The sequence below is a fragment of the Scardinius erythrophthalmus genome (assembly GCF_964197995.2).
Source record: "Scardinius erythrophthalmus genome assembly, chromosome: 1".
Taxonomy (NCBI): Eukaryota; Metazoa; Chordata; class Actinopteri; order Cypriniformes; family Leuciscidae; genus Scardinius; species Scardinius erythrophthalmus.
The window spans coordinates 68,089,224-68,108,781 of NC_138221.1; the positions used below are offsets into that span (position 1 = coordinate 68,089,224).

Consider the following 19,558-nt stretch of genomic DNA (forward strand, 5'->3'; position numbering starts at 1 on the left):
GGTCATTGTAAACCTTTACACTGATCATAATTTACCCGGGGTGAACAATTAATGCTGGGTATTTATAAACTGATGTTTCATGCTGTACACTCCTAAACCCTCATTTTCATTGATTGGACGAACGTTGAATGCAACACGTTTACATGAAGGCTCTTGCATTGCACATCCTCATATTACAGTATATTGCCAAGTACTATCAAGTTTTTTTTTCTCTATATGGACTTTTTGGACAGTAAAGTTAATAATGAAAATGTCTCTTCACTCCAATTGGCTAGTTTTCTGTTGCCATATAAAATGTTTCCCATTAAACGCTGAAATAACCGTTTATACAATGCTCATGGTGCGTCCGCAGTTGTGTACCTTTCGAGGAGGCACTACATTTGAATTAGAAAATCCTTTGCAACCCTTAAAAATATATGATATAGTATGAATTAGGGCTGCATGATATTGGAAAAAACGTATATTACGATATTTAGTTTTTCTCCTATATATATTGCAATATATAAATAAACAGTTTCACCAGTTGATTTGAATAGCTCTATTTGAATAGAATTAATCAGTCTAGAATAATAGGGGTGATTTTGTAGGGAAGTGAATCTGCATAGAAAATAACAATTTATGAGCATAGAAAAATTAGGTCCACCTTTGTCGAGTCAGAGTCAAATCCAAGTCCTTAACAATTGAGTCCAAGTCTGAGTCCAAAGAGGGCCGAGTCGGACTTGAGTCCGAGTCCTTAAAGGAGAACTCTGGTCAATTTTAACATTGAGCTCATTTTTTTGTACATTTGGAGTGCTGTCAATACAGAGAACAACGACATAAATTGGTGTTGCCTACACCATGTTATCCTCTTTTTAAAATTTGCACCCTGTTGACTTCAACCTAGAATTTTAACAAGAGTCCTCTCTTTTTTCAGATTAACATCCTGTAATCTCACTGATCAGCACTGTGAAGTTGTGGCTTCAGTTCTACAGTCATCAAACTCCTCCCTGAGAGAGCTGGACCTGAGTAACAATGATCTGCAGGATTCAAAACTGAAGCTACTCTGTGCTGGACTGAAGAGTCCAAACTGTCAACTCAACATACTGAGGTTTGAGTTTGACTTTCATTCATTAATTAATCTTAATAATAATGTCTGCTTTATATAAATGTATACTGCAGGGGGCTGATGAATCTGATTGGTTGATGAATTGGGGTGGTTGAAAAAAAAAAACCCTAGAGTTTTGAACTAAATTTTTTTTTTTACCAATTAGACTTTTTATGTTTTCAAAATTGCAGCCTTAAGTAATTAACTCAAGGTCGCTTTACATTGTACATTACAATACATTTATACACCCACACACACACATTGCAAACACATAAGGATACATATAGCCACATTATCTAAAGTACATGTTAAATAGATATGTTTTTAGCTGAGTCTTGAAGGTAGCCATAGATGAGATATAATGAAGTGTAAGGGGTAGTGAATTCCATAATTTAGGAGCATTAACACTAAATGAACTTCCACCTTCCAAACTTCCAAAAAAACGTTCAGCTGATCTAAGGGACCGGGCAGGGTGGTAGGAGTAAAGTATATTCAGATGGATATTGAGGTGCAAGACCATTTAATGCCTTAAATGTTAGAAGTAATATCTTAAAGTGAATATGTGATGCCACGGGTAACCAGTGTTGAGCAGAGGAGTAACGTGAGCAGAATGCCTGGTCGATGTGAGAACATACTGTAATTGATTGATTGCATGAATTAAGGTGTCAGCATCAGCTAGAGAAGATTGAAGATGTGCAATATTACGAAAATTGGGAAAAAGTTTTTAAGAGTTTTTAACAACAGAAGAAATATGAGAGCAAAAAGAGTTGAGTTAAATACAACACCAAGGTTACGGATGGATGAAGAAGGCTTAACATGAACCCCATCAATATCAAAGGACCGGTCCATCCTTTTGACTGAGGCAGCAGAGCCAATCATCAATATTTCAGTTGTGTTATTATTTAACTTGAGGAAATTCGGGGACATCCAATGCTTGATATCCCTGATACATGCAGTAAGGCTCAATCCCAATTCACCCCTTGACCCTACCCCTTGGCCCTACCCCTCTGTAGCGTCTGGACCAATCAGACACACACATATTATTCATTTATTTAATGAATAATCCAGCAAACTCGCTCTCCCAAATAAGGCCTGTGAAACATTCCCTAAATGAAGCTAACACACTGGCAGGATGCAGTGTCTTGTTACAGGACACACACTGAGACGGAGTTTTACGATCGAAAAGAATGTCCTGAGAGCTGTGACACTCACTTAAATTCTTGCAGAGGAAGAGAAATAAAAACCCTGTTAATCCTATATATATTCTATATATAACCACTTGATAAATGTGTAAACATGTATCTAATTTTTCCCATCTCATGATTTTCCCTTTTATTTGGCGTTTGTATTCTTGTAAACTCAATTGGGTTAATGTTTCAGACTTTGCATATTATGGTTAACCAACATTATATGTGCAGCACGTTTGGTCTCTAAAAAAATCCAATCTTCGTCTCCGATTTGTTAATTTACTTTATATGTTGCTAACTTTGTGATGCATTAGTATTATAAGAATCTTAAAGATTATTTTCTTAAACACCCAATGAAAGTACATATTCAAATGCCCTGCTAGAACACAAAGGGTCGTAAAATTTCCCTCCAAAGGGAAATCTTCTTATTGGCTCTTGCACCTCCAGAGGTTGTGCCATCTTCACGCTTTAAAGTCACTGATCAGCTTTTAGCTCTCTCTCACTCCTTTCTGAAATGCTGACGTGAAGATGATGCTAGAAGCCTCTAAGGACCCACCAAGCTTGTGCCAGGCTGCGGCCTTGTCTTTCCATTCACCAAACTACCACTGGTTCTCTCTCATCAAGACCACATCAGCAAAGATCAACTGGAGCCTCAACAAATTGCATCAGGACGGTTTAAATCAAATGGGCGAGACATGCAAGTATCAAACTTAGTCTCATTATTTGATACATTAAGTATCCTTACCCCTTTAAAGAAGGGCGTGTTAGAACTAAACTGATGGTTTGCTCAAGGCTGATCTGCTGAATTTCAAACAATACTATCATTTCTTGCTTTCCTGTATTCTGCTTCAGCTCTTTTTCCCTTGGTAAACTGTATGCATGTATGTGTGTGTATGTTAGAGTAGTTTAAGTGTTTAGACTAGTTAATAAAATCTTGTTCATGTCACACGTAAAGTTGTCCGTGTCTCAAGCTCATAACTGGAGTCACTAATCATTTAGATCTTGGTTACTGCTCTTAGAAGTATTGTAAATTAAGAAAGACATTCCCCATGCCCCGGAAATGTACATTTCTTAAGAGTTAATAAACAAATGATCCTGAGTGTTCATGGGACAAATAGGTTCATTGATTGTAATATTAATTTACGACAGTAAATTAATTATATTAACTAATCCAAATATTCATAATCAATTATAACCAGTTATTATTGATTATTAAAGGGATACTTCACCTCTGGGAAGATGAATGTGTATTTAAAATAGGTCATTTAAGTAGAAGAAATGTGAAGAAATTTTTGAATTTGGAGCTTTCTAGACTGAGAAAAGCCAGAAAATGTATTTTTGGCTTATGTGGATGAAAGACAACAACTCCCAGAATGCACTTGCTTCGCTGTCTCAGGAGGGCACGCCTACCGGTAAGAGTGCGCAGTTTAAAACAACAAAGCTAGCCTACGTGATGAGTTTGCGAGGGATTTAGAGATAGCCCAAAATGTCCGGGATTCGGCTTTTGCGTTCTACAGTCGCCATTCATTCATCATGTTTACTGTGGCGAGCAGGACGAGGCTGACGGCCGCGGGAGAACAGCGCGAGGCCGGCGGCATGATTACTGAGACGCGCCGGCGGGTCTCCCATCTCTCACGGAGGAGCGGGAATTTTTCTTAGCAATGGTAAAAGGGTAAAACGCACATCAACCGATCACTTGTTTAGCGTTCATGTAAACACTACATTCAAATTCACCAATCGGAATGAATTCAGTTAGATTGAAACAAAAGGTGTCATGTAAACAACAGCGACCGCAGAAAGCAAAAGCTGAATCCCGTACATTTTGAACGATCTCGCCCGCCGGACAAGTCCGGGAAAAGGAGGATGGTTACTTACTCAGCTTTCTCCTACTATTCAGCTTTCTCCTACTATTCAGCTTTCTCCACAGAACAAGAGCCTGCTAGCTTAGCTTCCAAAGAAAGACGGTTGACACTGTGTTCATTCTGTGAGTGAGATCCCACCCTCTATGGGCGGGCTGAAAACATGCGGAACAACGCCATCTACTGGCTGTAGTCTTTAGCCTCTGGCCAAAAAATCCTCCGATGACGCAAAATGACGATTTTTGCGTCATCGGAGGATTTTTTCCAGACAAAAAATACAAAAATCTCTTGTCTCAGGGGGATATGAGGGTGGAAAGCATGGTAATTCGAAAATACTACAGGTTTTCTACTAATACAAAGCTTAATGCTAAATCCTGAAGTAACCCTTTAATATTTCATATAGAGCTAATTTGCTACACCTCTGTTTTGCGCATTCCCGTGAAGGGGTAGGGCTGTCTCAATTCTCTTTTGGTTGGAGGGGTAGGGGTAAGGGGTAGGGCCAGATAGCCCTTGAGCCCCCACACTTCAAATGAAGGGGTATGAGAAATGTACCTGCATACACCGGCTACAGAGGCAACATGACTGCCAATAGTCATTTTCTTTATGTCACATTCAATCTTGTGTTCATATTTACGGTCATGTTCTTCAAAGAAACGGTTGCAAAAAAATCGTTAAAGTTCGTTAACAATATGACGCGAGTAAAAAGCAAAAGTTTGAAGCGAAGTGGACGCACGAATGAGGTGAATTCACCTCCCCCGCGTCGCGCTAAACGCCTCATTCACGCAGCAAGACCTCCAGACACGTGTAAACACGTCTTAACATTGAAATCACTCGCGCCAGACGCTCTATTCGCGTTTGGTGTGAACGCAGCATTAGGCGTCGAAGATATCGTCATCTCTGTTGTTTTCTGCAAACTTCAGAAGAAAAATGCAAAAAAATAGCTGTAACTCACGCAAGACTACAGCTGACGACGGCATCTTGGAAGTTTGTGATAAACATTGCCGCATCTCCTGTGTGACGTAGGCGCTAGCGACGATGTATAATGACGATGCAGTAGTGGTGTCCCATTTCTTATGGGAATATTTTCACCCCTACGCCATGACACTCTGTTTCAAGGGGCAAGGGTAAGGGGTAGGCGAAGGGTTAGGGGTAGGCGAAGGGGTATACTATTAGAGCTGGTGGTGAGGAAAATTTCATCAGCATAGCAATGCAATTGAAGTCCATACATGTAGATGAGGTCACCAAGTGGATATATATAAATGATGAACAGTAGTGGGCCAAGAAACTGAACCTTAAAGAACACCCAGTGTAAGTGGAGCAGTGACCTATAGTGATATAATACTTTCTGTCGCTGATGTAGGAAATGATCCAGGAAAGAGCTGAACCAGTGATGCCGATATCACTAAGGTGAGAGATGAGTATTTAATGGGAGGCTGTGTCAAATGCAGCACTTGTTTATTAACCCTGAATCCATGGACAGAAGAATGTGTCACAGTGTCTGGTTTGTGTTCCCTGGTTACCACTAGTTGTCCTCCTTCCCCACGGTGTCTGTCACATTATGAACTGCATTCCCCACAATCCTTGTCTGTACCAATCACTGTTCATTGCACTCAGCTGTTCCCCGTCATCATTGTCCCCATCTGTTCCCTGTTTCATTGTTAGTTCTGTGTGTATATATACCCTGGTTGTTTCAGTGTTTGTCACGGAGTCCTTGTCTATTATCACACCACTTCCAAGTTCTGCTTTGTTGCCTGTTTTGTATTGTATTATGTTTTGGATTGCTTATTTGGTTTTGACCCCTGCCTGGACTGTTTGTGAGTACGGATTTCCCAAATAAATACTGCTTTTGGATCTAACCCCTGTTTCCCGTGTGTGGATCGTGACAGAAGGACTCCGTCACAATATAGATCCAGCAGTATGGGGTTTCGTATCCTTCCCCCCAAGACGGAGAATGAGAGGAGGGGACGGGTCCAAAACTTAATGGACCTACGCCAGCAGGGCTAGTCGGTGGGATGTCTGGCCCAAAAGTTTTGGACCCTCTCTAGAGGGTTGGGGTACAACGACACGGCATTAAAGGAATTCTTCAATGTCTGTCTGGATGACCCATTGCCTGGGTGGGAGATAAAGGGGCTGGAGATCCTGGATTTTTGGGGATTTACCAGCTACCTTCAGCATCGGAGCCAGTGGGATACTCCAGTCCCGCCTCCGGTGGTCCCGAGTCTGGTGGTCCCGAGTGCGGTGGTCCCGAAACGGAGGAGGAGAAGGAAGACTCCCTCCGTGACTGTTCCGGTGGTCCCAGTGCCGGAGGTCCCAGTTCAGGTGGTCAGAGACCATCCTGGAGGTGACTACCGTCCCTGACGCACCGCCCAGGCGTCTTGTTCTGCCCGCGACGCCCAGGCGTCTTGCTCTGCCCGCGCCGCCCAGGCGTCTTGCTCTGCCGGCCCCGCCCGAGCTGCTCGTACTGCCTGCGCCACCCCAGCGATCCATCACTTCTGCTGATCCAGAGACTGTTCACGTCACGCCTGCCGAGCCTGGGTCTTCGGACAAGATGGCCGCCACCGAGACTGTTCACGTCACGTCTGCCGAGCCTGTGTCTTCAGAGAGGGTGACCGCTGCCGAACCTGTGTCTTCAGACAAGATGGCCGCCGCTGAGCTGGTGGTGTCTGTTCCTGAGCCGGTGGTGTCTGTTCCTGAGCCTGAGCCGGTGGTGTCTGTTGCTGAGCCTGAGCCGGTGGTGTCTGTTCCTGAGCCTGAGCCTGAGCCGGTGGTGTCTGTTCCTGTTCCTGAGCCGGTGGTGTCTGTTCCTGTTCCTGAGCCGGTGGTGTCTGTTCCAGTTCCTGAGCCGGTGGTGTCTGTTCCAGTTCCTGAGCCGGTGGTGTCTGTTCCAGTTCCTGAGCCGGTGGTGTCTGTTCCAGTTCCTGAGCCGGTGGTGTCTGTTCCAATTCCTGAGCCGGTGGTGTCTGTTCCTGAGCCTGAGCCGGTGGTGTCTGTTCCAGTTTCTGAGCCGGTGGTGTCTGTTCCTGAGCCAGTGTCTGTTCCTGAGCCTGTGTCTGTTCCTGAGCGGGTGCCTGTTCCTGGCTGCCCAAAGGGTCATCTCTGCCATGGCCGCCTGAGCAGTCGTCTCCGCCCTGGCTGCCCGAGGGGTCATCTCCGCCCTTGCCGCCCGAGGGGTCGTCTCCGCGCTGGCCCCCCGAGGGGTCGTCTCCGTCCTGGCCGCCCGAGGGGTCGTCTCCGCCGTGGCCGCCCGAGGGAGGGTCTCCGTCCTGGTCGCCCGAAGGAAAGTCTCCGCCCTGGCCGCCCGATGGGTCATCTGCTTCACCCTGGTCGTCCGATGGACTGTCGTCTCCGCCCTGGCCGCCAGATGGACTGTCGTCTCCGCCCTGGTCGCCAGATGAACTGTCACCCCATGTCCCCGTTTCCCTCAATGGACCTGGCCCCCCATCCCTCCCCCTGATCCTCCACCAGTCCACCTCCCGCCTGGACTCTTGTGGTGTCTGTCACTTCTTGGAGCGTCTGGTAGCCGCTCCGTAGAGCATAGAGGTATGTCACAGTGTCTGGTTTGTGTTCCCTGGTTACCACTAGATGTCCTCCTTCCCCACGGTGTCTGTCACATTATGAACTGCATTCCCCACAATCCTTGTCTGTACCAATCACTGTTCATTGCTCTCAGCCGTTCCCCGTCATCATTGTTCCCAGCTGTTCCCTGTTTCATTGTTAGTTCTGTGTGTATATATACCCTGGTTGTTTCAGTGTTTGTCATGGAGTCCTTGTCTATTATCACACCACTTCCAAGTTCTGCTTTGTTGCCTGTTTTGTATTGTTTTATGTTTTGGATTGCTTATTTGGTTTTGACCCCTGCCTGGACTGTTTGTGAGTACGGATTTCCCAAAAAATTTCCCGTGTGTGGATCGTGACAGAATGTCATTGACCACCCCTTAAAGAGCAGTTTCAGTGCTATGAGATGGGCGAAATCCTGACTGAAAAGGTTCAAAAAGACCATTAGGATGTAAGTATGATCTCATTTGTGAAGCCACAACTTTTTCAAGTATTTTGCTTAAGAATGGTAAATTAGATATTAGATATAAGCTGGCAGGATGTGGAATTAGACTTCATAATTAGATCACTTATGGCAGCAGAGGTAGTCAGAGTGAAAGCATAGAGAGTTTGTTGAATGAGCTGAATCAGCTTACATCAAATGAACATTTGAGTCACTTTGGTGTCTTTGGTAATGGATTCAATTGACTTCAATTTGTCTGAAAAGAATTGAGAAAAGCTATTCACAAGCACTGCAGAGCCAGAAATAACATGTTGTGGTGGATTAGTGAGATTGTTAACTAAAGCAAAGAGTGATTGGGGCCTGCACATGGATTTCTTATAAGTACAGTTTTTACTCAACCAGAATAATACGTCATTCCCGTGGCGGTAAAATTGGGGATGTGTATTTGCTGCCTTTTACCGCTAAGTGGCGCTATAATCACAGACTTTGAAAAGTGTCAGTTTATTATCTCTATTACGTAATCTGACGCTGCGCTGCATTGAGAGCGATTGAGAGCTGGTAGCAGATAAATTCAAGTTAAACATTGTAGTTAAACAAATTCATAATCGCAAAACTGAAATTACATTAAAACTTTAGAACTGAAACAAATGTAGGTTTCTATTATTGCATCAAATTTAAGCAAAGTAGGCTAAACGTTAACATTGTTTGCCCAATTTTTCTAAAGGCAGTGCATGTCAATAGTAGGGATGCTCCGATCCGATATTTGTTTCAGGTAATTTTTTAGATTGGGTATCGTAACAATGGGCCCGATCCGTAGGGGCATCAAATTACAGCGAGAACGATTCGAAAGCTTACAAAGCAGTCGGCTCTCTAAACGCTCTCGCAGTAATTCTGTACTGTGCGCAAGTTTGTGACATCACGCGCTAGCAACATGCGCAGAATGCAGGCGGCAGGTAAACAGTTTCCAATTTAAACAAGCTAACGTGCATACCTATCAACACTCTTGTTTTCCCCCAGAGTCTCCTGTATTTCACACCCATCTCCCACCCCCCTCCCGTTTTTTTATTTTTGCCGTGAAACTCCCGTAATGTGTACGGCCCAAACCTCATTATATGAATAACCACATCAATTTATTATGCTTTCGGCTTGAAGTTGAACGAACACTAACACGTGCAATTATGCCAAAATGTCCGTTTTGTCGATTATCCTCATACGAGCAGATTGAGCAGTCTTAAATGAGTTAAATAAAGTCTTAAAGGAATGTAAAGTTGTGAGAGAATGAGGCGCGTGTGAGATCCGTGTCTCTGTCAGCAGCGGCAGATCTTAAAGGGACAGCAGCCAATTAAGCTTTCTGTCAGTAAAGTTAATCAAAGAACAAACAGAGGAAACTCACTGCTCTTGACTAAAGAACTTTTGTACTTTAATAAGAATTAATCTATATATAATTTTAAAATTGTGCAGTGCAAACTGTTGTTTTTATTTTTTTATCCATGCTTCTTTTTATTTTTATTGAATATCACGTATTTATTTGTTAATATCTGCACAATTAATGTGTGTTTTAGCCATCCAGCATCCCCCATAAAGTTAAGAAAGTAATGTTTAACCCTCAGAGGTCGGAGATCACGCCGGCGTGATCTGCTCGCTTTTTTCCTTATGAGTTGAATTGAGACCCGAAATACTCTTTTGACTTTGATTTTACAAAACAAGTTTCATACATCAATCGATTCTGTTAAATGTGTATTATTTTTGTGTATACTCACAATAAAAACAAAGTGTTGTGCTTTTTGCCAAATAAAGAAAAATAAACACGAGGCGAGTTCTGCCTTCTCTCTGCCTGTGTAGTCCATTCTGAAACGCGTCCGAAAATGAACAATAACTCAGCGAATACTCAGTCAAACAGGCATACAGTCACACAGGCATGAAGCTTGAATTCTCTTCTTTTTAATGAAGTAATTTATATAAAAAACAAATATTCTCATCTTGTGAAATCTGTATTAAAAGAGAGCGATTCCAGTCGAGCTAATTACATCTAATTCAGATGTAATGTGACTCCGCCCACGGAGAGCGTGCGCTATTCAAACGCAAATGACTGAGGCAATCCGCGCAAACCTGTGAACGCCCCCATATCAGCGCGAGAAAACACAAGTTTATTCAGATCATTACTTGTTTACACCGTCTTGCAGCTGTGAGGAATAATAATGGAAAATGTCCCCCAGAAGTGCGGGTATATCGAGGAGCGAGCTGAGGAATACTAGTAAGTTTTTTCCTTCTCACGTGAATTTCTTCACGTGGGTTTCTGTTTGTGAATGAATGAACGGCAGAGATGCGCGCTGTTTACCACAGCTGGCAAAGACAGTTTAAATTTAAATCGCGTGTGTGAATGAATGATGATGTTTCAGCAAACTGTATTGCTATACTGAGATGAGTAAAAATCGACTGAAATATGCTGAAATAAAATGTAGGCTATTTGTATAAGCAACGTATTAAACTGCAAATTAACAATATGCCCTAATATTTCATGAAAACAACGTTACAGTCAGGCGAAATATGAAAGTAATGAATACATAGATAAAATGTAGGCCTAAAATCATTTTTTTTAACAAAGAAAAAGTACACTTGAAATATTGTTGAAATTGTAATATTTTTGTAATTGTAACCTTTTTAATAAAATGGCAAAACATATTTACAAGATAGATGTAAGCAAAATCTTAAATGGTCAATATAAGTCTTATTCTAAATATATCTTGCATTGTGGCTCAGTCAGTGTCACACCTGAATGAATGGCTAATTATGCAGAGTCATTATGCAGAGTGGGTGTTCTAAGTTGTAAACCACTCCTCGTTCACGCCCACTCGCATATTGGCTTTCCAAGCAAAACCTGTTTTACATCAATTTAAATCAATGTATTGTTTTATGTGAACGATAAAGCAAGACTATTTTCACATAATTTTGAAGAAAAAACACTAGGCGAGGACATCCATTATTCAAAAGTCTTATTGACACATATTTACTATGTGTTTTATGGCCTTATTTCAGAAATTTTATTTTTTATTTTTTTCAATAACCATGCATAAACATTATTCTCTCAAAAATGAAAACATGTACATACACGTGGCTCACATATTATGGTAGCCCTGTTTGTGCTTTATAGAGTGAATTTACACCTTTGCCATTAATGTGTTTATAAGCAACTGAAAAAAGCACAAATGTCAGGGCATGTCAGAACATCTCAAGGGCCCCAAAAACAGTCCAGACCCCAGAGGGTTAAGTCAAGCCTGCCTGATGCCTTTCACAAAAGAATGATCCCAGTCTCTTCCACACAGTGAGGCATACTGTTTATTAGGTAATTCAGCACTGTTTTTATTTTAGTATCGGATCGGTGATCGGTATCGGCCAATACTGAATCCCAGATATCGGAATCGGTATTTGCATTGCATGAGCATAAGCAGGGCTGTAGGCCAATAGTGTGACATAATGTCACACGACATAGTGACATGTCACACGACATAATGTCTCCACGATCTGCTTTTGAAGAAATATGATAGTATCGTGTTACAGCGCACATTCTATCAGCTGCAGTTCTGGCGCCTCAGTCCCAATACTGTAAAACTCGACGTACATTCACATCACATGTTAATGCAGCGGTAGAGTTACACTCACAGGACACTGTACTTATTCGCAATCACAAAAGTTGTCAAATTATTTGCTCGTGCTTAAAAGCTTTGCCGGGTAAACATTTCTACATTAATTTCATCCCTTTAATGTTAATAAAACAACAAAAGAGAAAATCACTCACTACTCTTGACTGAATTAAGATTCTTATCTTCGCCCACTTTGGCCCAAATATCCTAAATTTGGCCTAAATAAAGATAAGCATACATCAAACAATGAGAATTTTTTTATAAAAACGAAACCATCATTTACACAGTCCAGCATCAGACAACAACAGCACAGCATTAATGTTTCATTTCTGCTCCATACAGGCATTTGTATGCTCTCCACAATATCTAGCTTGTCCAGTGGACATTTTTCTTTAAAACATAAACCTCTTTCACAGCACCACTCGGCTCTGACGACGATGATCATTCATTCCGCTTCAGGGTCTCCTCTCTGCACTAACGTCTGCGCGCTCCCACGCGAACATTTGCCTATGTTTACCTGTTGCCGAGCCCCGCCTTGATGCAGTGATTGACACGGCGGGGCGGGGACGTGATTGGCTTGGAATGCATTTTCAATTTGCACATTGAATTTTGCTACATTCATTGACATTTAATGAAAATGCAATCGCAAGTGTCTTACCTACGAGTGTAAATGCACTTAAGAGAAATCACATTTAAATGATCATGTTGCTACAAATTCTGCCTGAACATGTTAAACCATCATTTCTGTAATACATTTTACAGTGCGTGCAGAATTATTAGGCACGTTGATTTTCTGATCATATTTTATTCCCAAGAACATTTTGCCAATTCCAAACCATATTAATCTTAATAACTACTATTAATTTTGTATTTAATCATGTATAAGTGATATATAATTGTTCATGAAGGCTGGAAATGAAAAATGTCTTATTTTCAGGTGTGCAGAATTATTAGGCAAGTTTTCTTTTACTGATAAAATAAGCCAAAAAAGAGATTTAACAAAGACTGAAAAGTCAAAAATTATTAAATCCCCATGAGAAGAATGCAATACCAATGCAATACTAGAGATTGCAGTTAAGGCATGACCATTGGAGTGTGAAATGCTCATTGGGTCAGCAGGGTCAGACAAAAACAGGTGGAGAAGAAAAAACACATATTAACTGCAAAATAATGAAGAATTAAGGTGAAGAATTAAGTGTGAAACCATCAGGAACCCTTTAGTCTTCAGAGCCATCATTTTCCAGAACTGCAACCTACCTGGAGTCTCCAGAAGAGCAAGGTGTCAGGGGCTCAGAGACTTGGGTTAGGTAAAGAATCCTAAAAAATGACCCCCTCTTAATAAGAATCACAAGCTGAAGTGTTGTGAAATACATGAAGACTGTTTTTTTATAGGCTTTATAGACAGACAGATTAGCCCCTTTCACACAGCGCATTGAACCCGGGAAATTGCCGGCAAATTGCCGGAACGCCTTCTGTGTGAACGCAAACACGACCCGGGTTTAATGCCGGGATCGATGCCGGGTTGGGGACCTAGTAACATTGCCGTGTTCAGTCCCGGGTCGCGCGCTGTGTGAACAAAAGCCGTAATAATGCCGTGTCGTAGTGATGACGCTGAAGCCGGGATCGTTCGCCAGCTGTGAAACGGTACGAAATGCGCAATTTTATGATCGAATCAGAGAAATAAATGCACAAGCGTGGTTTCGCAGCTCATAAGCAAACTGAAGACGCTGCTGAGACATTACAAGTCACATCGACGTCACGTGTCTTTCCGGGACATACACGGGTTGTGTGTGAACGCGCTCTCTGATTCCGGAAAATCACTGGCAGTGTGAATGAACCAAAATCAAATGAACCCGGGTCAAATCCCGGGTCACTTTATCCGTGTATTTTCCGGAATCTCTGTGTGAAAGGGGCTATTGAGAGTGACTCTTGAAGGACCAGCACCATAGCCTCTTCTACCACTATTTGAAGAATTCATCTTCTAGAATACGTTTTAATAAGTTTTGGGAGTTTATTTTTAGTCCATCTCTGCAAAACGGACTTCAGGGTAGGCGATGGACAAAAAATGAACTCCCAAAACTTATTAAAACGTATTCTAGAAGATGAATTCTTCAAATAGTGGTAGAAGAGGCTATGGTGCTGGTCCTTCAAGAGTCACTCTCAATCTGTCTGTCTATAAAGCCTATAAAAAAAACAGTCTTCATGTATTTCACAACATTTCAGCTTGTGATTCTTATTAAGAGGGGGTCATTTTTTAGGATTCTTTACCTAACCCAAGTCTCTGAGCCCCTGACACCTTGCTCTTCTGGAGACTCCAGGTAGGTTGCAGTTCTGGAAAATGATGGCTCTGAAGACTAAAGGGTTCCTGATGGTTTCACACTTAATTCTTCACCTTAATTCTTCATTCTTTTGCAGTTAATATGTGTTTTTTCTTCTCCACCTGTTTTTGTCTGACCCTGCTGACCCAATGAGCATTTCACACTCCAATGGTCATGCCTTAACTGCAATCTCTAGTATTGCATTGGTATTGCATTCTTCTCATGGGGATTTAATAATTTTTGACTTTTCAGTCTTTGTTAAATCTCTTTTTTGGCTTATTTTATCTGTAAAAGAAAACTTGCCTAATAATTCTGCACACCTGAAAATAAGACATTTTTCATTTCCAGCCTTCATGAACAATTATATATCACTTATACATGATTAAATACAAAATTAATAGTAGTTATTAAGATTAATATGGTTTGGAATTGGCAAAATGTTCATGGGAATAAAATATGATCAGAAAATCAACGTGCCTAATAATTCTGCACGCACTGTAATTTTGCAAATTATAAAGCGTTAAAATATGCATTCAATTTACATATTAAACCTAGTGTATTAAATGGCAAAAGTAAATTATATAATTTAATTTTAATTTTGCACCAAATGTTGCACAAATGTAATGGAAAATGTAAATTTATATACAGAAACGTTTCAAATTGAATATTGCTACCGATATGCTTCCATACAATACAGGAGCAGAAGCTCTGGTTCTGATTTTATCAGATCTGAGGGGGGGTTACGATAAAGATTTGTCATAGACCACATCCAGATCGAATTCAGAACAATGATCAAAACACAGATGGAGTAGATCGAGTCCATCAACACCCCTAATGCTTGCAAGGGCCTATTGCTCATCCTGAATCGACATTTAATTCAGTAACATTAGGCAGTTTTGATTTATATGCTGTTTAATGTTGGTGATCGCGTTATTTCACATATGCATATGATTACATATGAGATCCTTTGTTTCTGAATCTTGTTCAGGAGATTCAGAACTTTTTCAGAAGATGTGTAATGGTGTGGAAAGAGTTAATAATAAAAGTCATAATTTAATCACCCTGGTGTTCTTCTAAGGCAGTATGTCCTTTTTTTTTTCGAACCACAGAAGGAGACTTAAAATAAAATATCCCGCTCACGCTCATCGACATAATGGGAATGAATAGCGACCAGAATCAAGCTTAAAAAACGATGCAAAAGTATCACAGAAAGGTCCCATGTGACGTGTCTTATATTCCAAGTGTTCTAGGGGTATATGATGGCGTTTGGTGAAAAACAAATCGAAATTTAATTTGTTACTTAATGAAAATCCTGACATTGGCTTCTGGTATTTTGTGCATGACTGTGCATTCATGAGACTCGATTAGCATCGCAGTTCACTCTGCCTTACCCAGAAGTTGGATGTGTGCTTGGTTTCATGTCGTCTCGCTCTGTCAGAGCCAGTCCTCAACGGACGGTAACTCAGAGGGTTCCCTGACCACTGAAATAAAAGGTGTTGAAATCCCAGGACACATTGGAAAGGGGTAATGCCAGTGGAGGGTTTCTGAAGGGAATTTTGAGCATGTTCTACCCAGGGTAAGAAGCGGCTCTAGTCCGACTGATTCTGCTGACAGTATATTCTAAGAAACCTTGTGAGTTCTTGTTTTAGGCATGCGGTATGACCGTTCGATTGTGGGTGATATCCTGATGTGAGGTTTATATTTACATTGGCGAAAGAAGGTTGTCCAGACCCGAGATATAAACTGGAAACCCCCAGTCTGAGACAATATCTTCAGGTAGTCGATAATCGTGAAACACGTAGTGGAAGAGATATTCTGCTGTTTCGAAAGCTGTTGGGTGCTTGGGTAGAGGTATTAATCGACGTGCTTTAGAAAAATGACCAGTGACTGTTAATATAATGGTGTTACCCTGGGAGGCCAGGAATTCAGTGAAAAAAAAAAAAAATCAATAGCAATGTGTGACCAAGGTCATGGAGGAATGGGTAGTGGCTGTAGAAGGCATGCGGTGGGTTGTCCAAAAGAAAAAGTAGACCAATGATGACTGGATTGTGAGGGGAACGGTTGAGGTAAAAGCATGTTTGCTCTGTGTGTAGAACTCCAACTACACATAGGCCGGGAGCCAGGTCCACTCCTCAGGATGTTTTTGCTACCTTTTTTTCACTATTATTTCCTATTATCTTATACCTTGGGCCATCACAAGTTGATAATGAGCACCCCCAACTCGGCCCCGTTTGGTCTCAGGGGCCAAAAAACACTCTTTTTGGGAAAAGCTTTTGGCGGAATGATGTAATTGTGAATATAACTGCAGCTACATAAATGGCCATATAACCCTAAAATTTTGCATGGTGTATCCTGACACATAGGGGAAACTAGCAGAAAAAGATTCTGGGCATTGCTGCCTTTTTTCTGTCAAATATCACCCTCAACTTACCCCAAAAGACTAAAAAATGGCTGTCCGCCTGACAAATTGTCATCAAAAGTGATCATTTTCAAGCATTTTATTATATATATCACTGCCTCAAATGTACATGAGAAACTTCCCAAGTTTATAAGCTTCAATTTAAGTCCAAGATGACCTTTCTATCTAGAGGATTATAGCTGGTATATCAAAGTTCTCCACTGTACCTCAAATCGGAGAAAACAGTACTTTCAAGCATTACCATTCCTTATGGGTTCCATAAGTCCACATAGTCCTCGCAACACAAGGAATAAAGATGACTCTAGTGTGTAGTCTGTTATCTGTCATTAGTCTGCCCATGTCATTATACACATTATACACATTTGTGTCCTCATAAACCATATACAAGAACATACACACACTAGCAGCAGGCCCTGACAGGAGGAGGACAGAGTAAAGGTACACAGGACCTACAATTTCCACACTTTTATTAGCCCCGGGTCCAGTGGACCCGAACATCCTGTGTGTAATATAAATGTGTAGAGGGGGTGTACAGTGTGTTTTCATTGAAAATGTGTTCTGATATATATTCCTCACAGAAAATGAGCCAAGGCCAATGAGTCTCAGTTTGAAATAATAATTAATTGTATCATTTTTCTTTTGATAAAAAATGAAAACGGGTCCAACAGACCCAAACACCATAAGGAGGGTTAAAAGAGTTGCAGATGCAATCAAATGGATGGTAATAAAATGCCATGATGCCATCACAATGTGTAATGACGCACAATGGCTGATCATGCGCTTCACGCTTGCGCGTGAGTGAAGTTACGTGAGTAAATCGATGAATACTAACTTGTGGGCGTTTCACAGACTATTTATGGGCAACTATGGGCGTGACATGAAGCCGCAAAAGCTGCGCTACATTTAGAATTGATTGTGATTTATTAAGGGAAAACTGCGTAGGATGTGCGTGTGCACGGTTTTATAAATCCGAATATTTCTGTGCGTACGCACGTCCTATGTTTCATCCGTACGCCACTTCTGACGCAAATCCTACGCAAAGTTTTATAAATGAGGCCCCTGGACACTATTATTAAACAGCATTGCGACATCCAGTGAGAAGTGGTTCAATTTGACACACCTCTGTTAAACCACAAATCACTCGATGATTTAACTAGTTTTAAATCAGATGAAACAGCCTCAACATTCCCAACACACCTGATGAGGTAAACAGCAGAAACATTGTGCCATGAGCGAAGTTAGAAGACTTTAAATCCCCTAATCACCACTTTTACATTTACCATGAATTGTACTGTAGTAATTTACTATGGTTTGGGCAGAAATGTGGAATATTTATACTGAATACTAACTTCAACAGTCATTTAGGCCTATATTGTAGTAGATTAATTAGGGTGGTAGAAGAATATACAATTCATTTTGTGTATAGTTTTTACCTGTGTTTAGGCATTTTGTTATACAGTGGTAGTGAGTGAGTAACCATGTATGGTTTTACCTGTGGTTATCAAGTCTCACTGTTAGAATATTTTCATTTAAGCCTATAATAATTATAAATAAAATAGTTCTTACCAATAGCTATGATCTTGTATAATTCATATTTTTGTACATAGCTGTAAATAAGTTATTAAATACTCATAAATCTGCATACTATTGGGTACCACATTTCCAAGCAAATGCAATTCTTTTTTAGGTTTACTTTAGCTTATTGATACTGTTATGTTTCAATAAGTAATAAATAATGTTTCAATAAATAAGCTAAACCCACCGGACCTCCTCAACATTTCGATTTAATAATCCGGCCCTCGAATGAAGCAAATTGAATAGCCCTGACCTAGGGGCATAACATTGCTCACTTTTCATGCAATTCATTTCATACAGTATAGCTCATAAGTCAAGTCTCAACTCTTGTTTAAGACATTGTTCATATGTAAAAAATATGCTTAATCCAATATGGAATGGTAATGCTTGAAAGTTCTGTTTTCTCCGATTTGAGGTACAGTGGAGAACTTTGATATACCAGCTATAATCCTCTAGATAGAAAGTTCATCTTGGACTTAAATTGAAGCTTATAAACTAAAGTTTTTCATGTACATTTGAGGCAGTGATATATATAATAAAATGCTTGAAAATGATCACTTTTGATGACAATTTGTCAGGCGGACAGCCATTTTTTAGTCTTTTGGGGTATGTTGAGGGTGATATTTGACAGCAAAAAGGCAGCAATGCCCAGAATCTTTTTCTGCTAGTTTCCCCTATGTGTCAGGATACACCATGAAAAATTTTAGGGTTATATGGCCATTTATGTAGCTGCAGTACCTTTATATTCACAATTACATCATTCCGCCAAAAGCTTTTCCCAAAAAGGGTGTTTTTTGGCCCCTGAGACCAAACGGGGCCGAGTTGGGGGTGCTCATTATCAGCTTGTGATGGCCCAAGGTATAAGATAATAGGAAATAATAGTGAAAAAAAGGTAGCAAAAAACATCCTGAGGAGTGGACCTGGCTCCCGGCCTAACACAAGTAGGGTCCGAGTCAAGTAGGGCCGTAGTTATGATGGTACTCATAGCGAACATTGGGTCTCATTCATGAAACACGAGCAGAATGAATTTTTGTGTAAATCGTGTGTAAAGTGGTTCTGGCGTAAATTTTCGGATTCATTAAAATGTTTGTATTTTCCAAATGTTAGTTGGTAGGAAAGAAATCTACACCTGCTCCCAGCCACGCGTAAATAGTGCGTTTAACATCCGAACGTTTTGCTCATTAACCCTCTGGGGACCACAAACGCGCCCGCGCGTTTTGCTCGTTTTTTTTTTTTTAGCAATGAAAATAAACACTAAATGCTCTTTTAATTTTGATCTTTCATTTTCGTGTAATACATCAATCGATCCTGTTCAGTTTCTATTTTTTTTCTGTATACTCACAATAAAAATAAAGTGTTTTGCTTTTTGACAAATAAAGAAAAATGAACATGATGCGATTTCTGCCTTCTCTCTGTCAGTAAACTCCCATTTGAAACGCGTTCGAAAATGATCTATAACTCCGCGAAAATTCAGTCAA

At 40.9% G+C, this 19,558-nt stretch overlaps 1 protein-coding gene across 1 annotated transcript in view; it reads left to right on the forward strand.

The window, feature by feature from the left end:
* The window catches only part of LOC308696531 (protein NLRC3-like), a gene marked incomplete at its 3' end in the record, with an annotated part of 54,263 nt that overhangs the window by 7,510 nt on the left and 27,195 nt on the right, over positions 1-19,558 (forward strand). Inside the window, exon 4 of the mRNA XM_081375323.1 lies at positions 914-1,087. Within this exon, the coding sequence (XP_081231449.1) occupies positions 914-1,087 (174 nt within the window). The remainder of the gene's footprint in view (positions 1-913; positions 1,088-19,558) is intronic.